Genomic DNA, 11,226 nt, shown 5'->3' with positions numbered 1-11,226 from the left:
TGCTCCTTTCTTTCATTTCTTCTGTTTGCCATTGAGTCCATTGATGATATATGGTATTGTTGTTGTTTGTTATATTAGTCGGTGAATGTGAATCTGATTCCCATAGTTGTTGTGAAGCCCTAATGCCCGTGTTCAAGGTTGTGCACTCGTCTGCTATCATGAGTATATAGTTGGCGGGGTAGTATCACATTGAATACAATGGATGGCCACAAATCAGTCATATGGAGTTATGATTAGTTTAAAACTAATTAATAAATAAGTATTTTAAAGAACTGTAAGTTCACCATCCATTGCACAACTTTTGTTGGCTAGGTGTAGCTTTGAGTTTCCTTGCGGATATTTTATTTATAAGACCTGGAAACTACAACTCTTTTTTCACTGCAAAGCAGGATTTTGATATTCTGATTTAGTCAAGTCGTGTTCAGAAACCATTAAATTTATGCTTGCAATTATGGGGCACTGCTGAACTCTCAGTTCAAGTCGGAGCAGCAGATAATAGATGGTAATTGATGGTTGTAGTCTTCACAGTTTATGATAGAAGAATGTCTTGATTTACCAAGCTGTATGTGCTTGATAGGAGCTTGATTATGTGTTTGAGAACTAAAATGGAATTATTCTTGTGGCATTGTATGATAGAGGAATGTCTTGATTTACATGTTCTGCATTCTATATCAAAGCACTGGTTTGTTTTCTTTATCTAAAATTTTACTTTACATTGCTTTTCAGGTTTGTTCGTCAGTGGCTTTCTTTAAACTCCAGCACTCCCAATTAAAAAAAAAAAGAATAATTAAAGCGTAGTTGTCCATGTCATTCTATCAATTATCTTCAACAACACTATGGGTTTGTTTGTCAGTGGCTTTCTTTATCTAAAACTCGAGCACTCCCAGAAAAAAAAGGTAATTGAAGAGTAGTTGTCCATGTCATTCACAACTACCTGTTATTTTCTTAATGCAACCACAGTTTAGGAAGATTTGGTTTTTGAAAATAGGCTAGTTGATCAATGCTGTGACATGTAGCAGATTAATCTGAGAATCTTGGTCGATATATTCTTCAAAAAGTTATTCTGGTTGAGACGTTGATTACATGATATGTTCCATCTAAAACTCGAGCACTCCCAGAAAAAAAAGGTAATTGAAGAGTAGTTGTCCATGTCATTCACAACTACCTGTTATTTTCTTAATGCAACCACAGTTTAGGAAGATTTTTTTTTTTGAAAATAGGCTAGTTGATCAATGCTGTGACATGTAGCAGATTAATCTGAGAATCTTGGTCGATATATTCTTCAAAAAGTTATTCTGGTTGAGACGTTGATTACATGATATGTTCCATTGGATATGGAGATTAGGATTGTTCTTGAGTGGACTTCGCGAGATATTGGATAATAATATGATTGGATGCCAATCTGCTTTATTGTTATTTCAGGTTAGTTGACTCGCTATTGCCTGTCCAGTTCTTTTCATCCATTTAATTTTGAGACACCTTTCTGAAAATTGAAGGATCTAGACTAGTTGGCACACAAGCGTGGAGGCCTCCACCATCCTCTCACACGTGCAGACATATGCACACCATTCTCTCACACGTGCAGACATATGGACATAGTCCTTCTGGGGAGGACTTTTGCGGCCTATAAAGAGTCCTCTAGCTCTTGCTTGAGCAAGTCAGGAGAGGAGAACACATCCATACCTAAGGAATTTGATTGTTCACCTCCTCTCAAGGGCTTCCGCGTTCCCATCTCTGCTAGAGGTTAGCTTAATAGCTTTGTAGCCTAAAACCACCATACCATTAAAGGAAGGTTGGAAGCCTTTCTGGGGGTACATGAACAATCTATGTCTTGCTAACAAAGGCGTTTCATGATCTCAGAGTGGCAGCCATTGTTCACTCTCCCTGAAGGCTTCAGCTTTTCAACCAATCTCTGGTGTACACAAAGCTTGAAGCCTTAGGGGAGAGTGGATAAAAGTTGTCATGATTTTGGCTCTCTCTTTTCAGGTCTTCCTCTTTAAAATTTTGCTTCTTGTTGAGCAAATACATCAGAAATAACCTCATAACAATATGTTGTCTATAGGTAGTTTGATCTAATTCCGTCCCTATAGATTTTGTCCCAGTGAATGAAAACGAATAGGAGGAAGGAGGAAATCAACTGTACGAACTGTATAGGTCCAAACTATTTTATTCTATATTTATTTTAATTATTGTTTTTTACTTTTTTTTTTTTAACTATACACTAAACACACTTAAATTTTTTTTTTTTAATAAAAATAGAATGTACTATTACTGAATCATATCGAAGTGCAGTATATCTTCAATAAATGAAAGGGGACAATAATAGCCCATTCATTCTCATCGGATGTAGAAACAACTGCTCTACATAGAGAATGAGCAGATTGATTCGAATTGGTTGCTGATTAGAAACTGATTTAATTTTTGAATGAAATTGGGTGATGATTTATGGTTTTAAATCAATCCTAAATACTATGTGTTAGAATTATGACTTAAAATTTTAGTATAATTTAGAAAGATTTTTTTCTAATTTTAGTGGAATAAATATTACTCAATATGATAGAAAAATATTTTATATATATAGAGTAAAATTTTTATTTTAGTATTAATCCTAAATTAAGTAGGACTTCTCATATTAAAATTGAGGAAATTAACACTATCTATAGGAGAATTGTAGAAAAATTTATTTAGTTTTTAGCTATTTGAGCATGACTGTCGCTTTAGCTTTTAACTCATGGAGTAAGGTTATCGCCCATTGCAAAGAAAAGAATGGCTTTGACTATGGATGAAAAGCTTCTGCCCATTGCAGTCCTGTGAAAGGAAAGAGGTTTTAACTTAAGGTGAAGAAAGGTAGTAGAATTTAAAATGAATAAATTATTATCCGGTAATGAGAGAGTTATTGCCTATGTAGTTAAGGACACTCTTTGTGGTATAATAGTTAAAATAGTAAAAATATTAGATTATGTTTAAAAGAGACTAAGAGAGATTAATTAATATATTTATTATATAGTGTGAGTTCTCTTTGATATAATTAAAATGATAAACAGTATAATTTTAAACTTATAAATTAATAATTTATTTATTAATAATAATAAAAGATAATATATCCGATGATATAAGTAAATCACCTAAATATTATTTTTTTTATATATTTACTTTAGGTAAGGGTCGCTTTTAATTCCCTCCCCTCAATTATGAATTATAATAAAAGCTTATGCTTAGTTGAATAGCTTCAAAGTGTTCTTTGAAAAGGAGATGTGACGGAATCCAGAAATGTGCCACCTGAGTCAATTCGGACCAAATTGTTCAAAAATTAAAATTAAAATCACCATCAAATTAGACCAAATCTAACTCTGAATCATTTTTAATAAAATTTTATTAAAATCACAATTCAATTTCAATTTATTCCCTTTCTCATATTTAAAATTGATGGTTTTTAGTTCAGATTGAATCTTTGTCCAAGTCTATGTTTAGTTGTTGTGCCGAATATGACTTAATATTAATATAACTTAATATTAAATAATTCCATGCATCACTTGCATTCAGGGATGAAACTAGAAAAAAATAAAAAATTAATATTACAAACAAAAAATTGAATGAAATCTTGATAAAAGATAAGAATTAAAATAAAAATGTAAAATATTAAGAGATTAAAATAAGATAATATAAAAAATATTGATAAAAATAAGATATTAAAATAAAAATAAAATTATTGAAAAGGTAAATAGTATTTTTTAAGAAAATATATATTAATATTTATAGGTAAAATTTTAAATTTTAAAAATTTTAGAAGGTTAAGCAGTAACATTTCTAAAAAAATATACTTAATTTTATAGATAAAATTATAATTTTATAATGGCACCTTCACAGGAAAGCCTCTGATCTAATTAATTTTTTTTTAAGGTTAGAAAATAAAAATTTAAACTTAAATATGTCTGATCAATAATATGTTTTCAAACAATAAATGAGCATAATTGTTTACTCCGAGAAAGGATTATAGTTTTGCTGATGAAAAAGATGACACAAATTACTGCGAATTGACACGGTGCGTTTTGGAGCTGGCGGGCCCACATAACCAACTTCCAAAGCAGATAAGATCTTATCAACAATCCATCAAGAATCCAAGCACCAATTGCTCGTCTTTTGCAAGCGCAAACTAAGAGCTGTGCGTTGCTATATTCCCTATGAACTGTCCAGCAACTTTAACTTCATTTCCATCTCTTAACTTCCACAACCACCATGGACAAGCTTTCTCCATTTCACCGCCACTTTAACCTCCCTCTAAACCAAAACCCACTAACCCACAAGCCTAAACCAACTACTCTTTCACCAGCTACTCTTTCTCTTGCTTCCACATCTACCTCCTCTGAGACTACCTCTCTCTCTGCCTCACTAGCACCTCCTTGGCAGAAGCATTTCCCAAATCTCCGATTCTTAGATACCCCGAGTGATGTCAAAACTCTGGATTCGGTTAAAGCAATGCATGCCCAGATGATAAAAACGTGCAACATGTGGGTTTCCGATTCCATGGCTAAAACTTTGATCACTTTTTACTTGGAACTTGGTGATTTTAGGTCTGCTGCAATGGTTTTCTTCGTGGGTTTTGCACGGAATTACGTTATGTGGAATTCTTTCTTGGAGGAATTTGAGAGGTATGGCGGCCATCCAATCCAAATTCTTCAGGTTTTTCAAGAATTGCATTTTAAAGGAGTGATATTTGATAGTAGAGTTGTTACTGTAATTTTGAAAATTTGCACTAGAATAATGGATTTATGGCTGGGTTTGGAAGTCCATGCTAGTTTGATCAAGATGGGCTTTGAATTGGATACTTATGTGAAGAGTGCACTATTGAATTATTATGAGGCATGTTGGGGTGTGGAAAGTGCTAATCAAGTATTTTATGAGATGCCAGATCGGGATGATCTCTTGTGGAATGAGGCAATCATGGTCAACCTGAAGAATGAGAGACTTGTTAATGCTCTAGAACTGTTTACAGAAATGCAGTTTTTCTTTGTAAAAGCCAATGCAATTACACTTTTGAAGATTCTACAAGCCAGTGGAAAGCATGGAGCCCTCAGTGAAGGGAAGCAGATACATGGGTATGTTATAAAACATAAATTAGAATCAAATTTGTCGATATGCAATTCCTTGATTAGTATGTACTCTAGAAATGGCAAACTTAAACTAGCTAGAAGAGTTTTTGATTCAATGAAAGATCGTAACTTGTCTTCTTGGAATTCAATTATCTCAAGCTATAGTGCTCTTGGTGACATGAATGATGCTTGGAATCTTTTTCATAAGATGGAATCGTCCGGAGTAAAACCTGACATAATAACCTGGAATTGCCTTTTATCAGGCCATGCTGTTCATGGCTCGTATAAAGAAGTCCTTACCATTTTAGAAAAAATGCAAGCTTCAAGTTTTAGACCAAATTCGTGCTCTATTACTAGCGTTCTTCAAGCTGCAACTGAATTGAGGCTCTTGAATATTGGGAAAGAAATTCATGGTTATGTGATAAGAAATGGGCTTGACTATGATGTATATGTGGGAACTTCACTGTTAGACATGTATGTGAAGAATGATTGTTTAACTATTTCTCAGGCAATTTTCAATAATATGAAGAATAAGAATATCGTTGCTTGGAATTCGTTAATAACAGGCTATGCATTCAAGGGCCATTTTTATGATGCAAGAAGACTGTTGAATAATATGGAAGAGGAAGGGATTACGCCAGATTTAGTTACATGGAATGGCATGGTTTCTGGGTACTCAATGTGGGGCCACAGTGAGGAAGCTTTGGCTGTAATTCACGATATCAAAATTTCAGGATTAACTCCAAATGTGGTTTCATGGACTGCCCTCATATCAGGCTGTTCACAGAAGGGTAATTACAGGGAATCCTTGGAGTATTTTGTTCAAATGCAGCAAGAAGGAATTAAACCGAACTCTGCCACTGTATCCAGCTTACTAAGAACTTGCGGAGGCCTATCTCTGTTAAAGAAGGGTAAAGAAATTCACTGTTTCAGTGCAAAAAGTGGATTCATCGAAGACGTATATATAGCCACAGCTCTCATTGACATGTACTGTAAGTCAGGCGACTTAAAGAGTGCCCATGAAGTTTTCAGGAGAACAACAAACAAGACATTAGCCTGTTGGAATTGCATGATCATGGGATTTTCCATTTATGGCCTTGGAATGGAGGCAATTTCACTCTTTAGTGAAATGCAAGGGGCAGGTGTCCTACCAGATTCCATAACCTTTACTGCTCTGCTATCTGCGTGCAAGAACTCAGGTTTAGTTGATGAAGGATGGGATTACTTTGATAGTATGAGCAAAGATTATCGCATAAAGCCAACAATTGAGCATTACTCTTGCATGGTAGATCTTCTTGGAAGAGCCGGTTATCTAGATGAAGCTTGGGACTTCATTCAAACAATGCCACTAAATCCAGATGCTACCATTTGGGGTGCTTTTCTTGGATCCTGCAGAATCCATACAAACTTGGAATTTGCTGAGATAGCGGCCAAGGAACTTTTCAATTTAGAACCATATAATTCTGCTAATTATGTTTTGATGATGAACTTGTATGCCATGTCAAACAGATGGGAGGATGTGGAGCGTATCAGAGGTCTCATGGCCGAAAAGGAGGTAAAAATCAGGGAAGTATGGAGCTGGGTACAAATTAATAACACAGTTCATGTGTTCTCTGCTGCTGGGGAACCCCATCAAGATGAAGGGGAGATATACTTTGAGTTGTATCAGTTGGTTTCTGAAATGAAGAAACTAGGATACGTGCCTGACATCAACTGTGTGTATCAGAACACCGATGAGGAAGAGAAGGAGAAGGCACTCCTTAGTCATACGGAAAAATTGGCCATTACTTACGGACTGATCAAGACAAAGAGTAATGCACCTATCAGAGTGATTAAGAATACAAGAATTTGTTCCGACTGCCACACAGCAGCAAAATACATGTCGCTGGCACGGGGCGTTGAGATTTTCCTAAGAGATGGTGCTCGGTTTCACCATTTCAAGGCAGGCAGGTGTTCTTGCAATGATTTCTGGTAATGGAATTTGTTATAGGCCTGGAAACTAGCCGCACCTAACATTGTGTGAGAGAAATTTTGGTTAAGTACATTGAAAAGAAAATACTGAGGGACAGCAATACTAATGGAGGAATCAATTGAATCTTGATTCATCATCAGATTCAGCATGAAGCTAAAATGATTGCAAAATCAATGAAAGATTGTTTAAAGAATCCAGGAAATCGTAAATTTTTTTTTACTCCGAAGGAGTTGAATTTTAAAGCATTATTTTCCCATTATGCAAGATTTTTCCGGAAAGATGTATTTTACCGTATTTAAGAGCTAACTTCTACAGTATCATTATGCTACCGTTCTCTTCTTGAGAAAGCAGGGCCCTTCCTGCCTTGAAAAACGTGAGTATTCATTCTCTAGTAAAGCACGTGCGTTAGCGTTAGATATAGGAGGCAGAGTCCACTTTCCAAACAAATGAATATCACAAAATTTATAAAATTTATAAATGGCAAGTGAGATTTATTTAATTCAATAAACTTTTACTACAAAATTGAGTAATTATTTGCCCACTTATCAATATGAACAACTAATTAATCTCAACCTTTTCACCCTCTATTTTAATTTCAGATTCATCATTATCGATTTAATTAACGCATTCAACTTCATAGTTAAACCTATCACCGGTCAATCTTCTTCCTCTTTCAAAATGTTATGGAAGCCTCCTTGGAATCACAAACCTAATAACTTTTAGACGCTTAATTTAATCCACGTAACCAGCCTTCTCACTACACGTACCTTCCTCGTTGCGCTTCCACATATTAGAAAGCAAACAGACCTGAAATTTATAGCCATGTGAGAGAGGACACAAACTAACCTAGAGGGTCCAAATGAAAACAGTAAGATTCACAGCAATTTCTGCACTAAAATGCTGCAGTATAAGCTCATGCATGATTCGAAGCATACACATAACCCGACTCAGAAAGGCTAATAATTTTTTTGCAATAGTGCGCTAAAAAGGACATTACAAAATCAAAATCAACAAAGCACTGCTACTTCATGTCCGTCACTAGTAATCCCTGCACCCGGAAGCTGCAAAGAGATAAAAACCTACAGTCCAAAAGGCACCATCTGCGTTACACGGATATTTACAGAAACGGCCATGGTAATTTACATAGCATCATGCAAAAACTAGTAAAAGCAACAGTGGAAAAAAGCCGATCCTTTTCCATTCATAGGAAGTTCTCAGGAAACTTGTCTAAAAGACCTAATTACTAATGCAGGGAAAAGCAAAAACAGGCAGAAAGGGTCTCCATGAGATGAATTGCATGCAAAACTTCTGGAAATATGGAAGGAGTACTCCCACCAATCTCTAGAAAGCCTCTGGAATCAGAACCCTCAAATGGCACAGCCATCCTAATGACTTTACATATTCAGAAACCACCTATTCAGAATCGATTGATGGGTTCAACCCAGCCCTGCAACGCCATCCTCTCTGAGACATCAGCCAAAGATTTGAGATTGCACTGGATGAGAGCCTTCACAAAGTAACATGTCTCATCCTTGGTGTTCCCATCAGGCACATCCACCACAAATGATTCTATAACTAACGTCCCATGTCTTCCATCAATAACCTCTGGATGGACAGTCATAATTGACGAATAGTTCTGCAAAATCAAGAAATGGGGAAAATAGAATGAGAAATTGGAACAATATCAGCAAAAGGCATTGCGGCATAAAAGTTTCAGATATTTTTCATACAAGAAATCGCAAAATCTCAAAATCAGAAGCTTCAGTGGCAGATTCCAAATGCCCTGTCAACCAATGGACATGCACGTGCTAGAATGCATGCATGTGAACGCAACAAATGATATGGATGTCAAGTTCTTGTCCCAAATCATCAAGGTAAAGAGGATTGCCTGCTTGAACAATATATGTTTCATAGAAAAAACCACAATCTCCAAAAGCATGCATGTATCTTAATATTCCACCATATAATATTCCATTCACTCTTTAAAATAAAGGGGGTAAGGCAATTTCACAAGTTACACACTATAGCATAAAGATAAAGAGATGGCACCAAATTGTAGCTCCCAAATGCAAAACTGCACTACATGACTAGTAATATCAAGGCCCCTACAATAAAATAACCTAAAAATAAGACAACCATTGGAATATTGCCCAAACCAGTACAAGACGGCTCCTATAACAACAAAACTGGCAAGCACATGCAAGATCAGAAATCACCAAATTCCATCTCATCCTACATGTAGTTTTCGAGACTCCCTCAATTGCTTTACACATTAAAATAGAGAGCTGGGAAGCTAGAACAGCGATCACTTGGTGACATGGAGCTGTCTATGAGATGGCCCATTATACACTACCCAAAACCCAAATTCAAGTTCATATCTCCAGAAGGCAAAATGCCATGATAATGGAAATAGTAAACTCTCACCAAATTCAGAAAAGACTGCAAAACTTTCAAAGAAGCAAAAAATGAATGATCGAGTAATCTAATTGATCAATCCATTAAATAACTACAGAAAACTTGTACGCAGACTCGACCACCTTCTCTAATTCTCGAACAAAATTTAAATAACAGGACCTAAACAGCATCTCGACAATACAAAACTTAATAATGATAATGATTAATGATAAATATAGAAGTGGATAGAATGTATACCTTTAGCCTATGATCACCACCAACAATCTTGATTCCGAGAATGTGCTCCTCATCGTCAAGGAGTTCCAGCATCTCGGTGCTAGTGGTTGCGGGGAGTCCAGATTTAACATTCACTTCCCTAACACTTCCTATCCCAGGCTCTCCACTCTCCCCATTCACAACGCACCTACTCACAAATGGCTTGTACTTCTGTGGCTGATCGAATCGCCTCACCAGCGACCAAACCTGATCCAAAAAATTCACAAAAACCCAAAAAAAGAAAGAATCAAAATAGGAACCAAATTACCGTTTGTATGTAGTTGTGCCTCTTCCCACATGCAACGGAAAAACAGTGAGAAAAAAAAAATAGTGCTTTTGTTGTTAGGAATTGCAAGTCAAAAAATTTTCTTAACAAAGAAAAAAAATCAATGAAAGAAGAGATTTGGCAAATCCAAAAGCTAATTGCCCAATAGTCTAGTTTACAAAAATCAAAACCCATAAACCAAATATCCAAGACTCAAAAACAGAACAAGAGGGCCGTAAACAAGAACGTGTGAGCTTGGAAAAAAAAATTTGAAAAGAAGCAAAATCAAACGTGATCGATCTGGATTCATCAGATTGACACAAAGAAAAATAAGTCAAACACACTTAAAATCCTTCCCCGCCGCAAAAGGAGATAAATCGAAACAATAAAAAATAACAGAAAGCATGAATTGATAGATAGATCCAAAAGAAACTAAAGCTTACGAGATGAACAGGAGCTTTGATGTGCTTGACGAGAACAGAAGTGCACTGGTTTTCTCCAGGCTGGTGTCTGTGGTGTCTCCATATGTACTGTGCCTCAAATACACCGTAAGCATCATCGCCGTTCATGTTTAATGATATAAATTTCTGGATAGAAGTGGCGGTTTGCGAGTGTGTGAATGAGAAAACAGATTACTTGTTGCTAAGGAATGGGGATAAGCTTTTGGCCAGGGTCACAGTCCAACAGAAGAGGGATTCGGTGAAAATTGCAATACGGGTTTGGCTTTAGCTTGGCTTAGCAGACTATCAAAAATCAATGAATCCACCGACAACCCTCATTTTATATTGTTTTTAAAGCCCAACGCTGAGTCTGGTACCTGGATGGGTCCCTTTTTCCCCAATCAGATGAAGCTTTTAATATTATTATTTATTTGTACATTGCGACGACGGTAAATTTTTTTTTTTTTTAAGATGAATAAAATGCGTAACGTGACAGCGGCTTTGCAGTGTTGGCGGTGACGGTCCATTCTATACCGATGATTTTTTTATTATTATTATTATTATTTAATGGTAAAGGTGGTAGGTAAATGGAAGGTATCCATTTAGCATGTAAATTGTGACCACCACTAAGCTAGTGGGTTTTCTTTAAAGTCAAAGCATGACGAAGTGGGGGTAATGTTAGGACGATTATACATTCCATTCGGATAAATATGAAGGTGGACTGACGAAATTGCCCTTTCAGGTCGAGGCAAAGTTTTCGTTTTTTAGAGATAAATATAGAACGTACAA

The 11,226-nt window shown here is 35.9% G+C and overlaps 2 protein-coding genes across 2 annotated transcripts; one reads left to right on the top strand and one right to left on the bottom strand.

Moving 5' to 3' along the window:
- The first annotated feature begins 3,965 nt into the window (after positions 1 to 3,965).
- LOC110652388 (pentatricopeptide repeat-containing protein At4g01030, mitochondrial) lies at positions 3,966 to 7,326 on the top strand. Its single transcript, XM_058141268.1, has one exon. The coding sequence runs from the start codon at positions 4,237 to 4,239 to the stop codon at positions 7,063 to 7,065; it is 2,829 nt and encodes a 942-aa protein (XP_057997251.1). The 5' UTR covers positions 3,966 to 4,236; the 3' UTR covers positions 7,066 to 7,326.
- A 668-nt stretch (positions 7,327 to 7,994) lies between these two features.
- LOC110652706 (abscisic acid receptor PYL9) lies at positions 7,995 to 10,827 on the bottom strand. Its single transcript, XM_021808356.2, has 3 exons — positions 10,441 to 10,827; positions 9,715 to 9,939; positions 7,995 to 8,698 (listed from the first exon to the last, which is right to left on the bottom strand). The coding sequence occupies exons 1-3, from the start codon at positions 10,564 to 10,566 to the stop codon at positions 8,480 to 8,482; spliced, it is 570 nt and encodes a 189-aa protein (XP_021664048.1). The 5' UTR covers positions 10,567 to 10,827; the 3' UTR covers positions 7,995 to 8,479.
- Between the last annotated feature and the right edge of the window lie 399 nt (positions 10,828 to 11,226).

Source organism: Hevea brasiliensis, chromosome 2 (assembly GCF_030052815.1).
Source record: "Hevea brasiliensis isolate MT/VB/25A 57/8 chromosome 2, ASM3005281v1, whole genome shotgun sequence".
NCBI classification, from domain to species: Eukaryota; Viridiplantae; Streptophyta; class Magnoliopsida; order Malpighiales; family Euphorbiaceae; genus Hevea; species Hevea brasiliensis.
This window is presented reverse-complemented; position numbering and strand designations above follow the sequence as displayed.

What these genes read in the sequence shown, in the direction of transcription:
- LOC110652388 (XM_058141268.1), top strand. Translation starts at nt 4,237, where the DNA reads ATGGACAAGCTTTCTCCATTTCACCGCCACTTTAACCTCCCTCTAAAC.
- LOC110652706 (XM_021808356.2), bottom strand. Translation starts at nt 10,566, where the DNA reads ATGAACGGCGATGATGCTTACGGTGTATTTGAGGCACAGTACATATGG. An exon ending in TCAAAGCTCCTGTTCATCTC is followed by an intron (nt 9,940 to 10,440) that starts GTAAGCTTTAGT and finishes TTTTTGGATCAG; the next exon opens with GTTTGGTCGCTGGTGAGGCG. An exon ending in GTGGTGATCATAGGCTAAAG is followed by an intron (nt 8,699 to 9,714) that starts GTATACATTCTA and finishes TTGATTTTGCAG; the next exon opens with AACTATTCGTCAATTATGAC.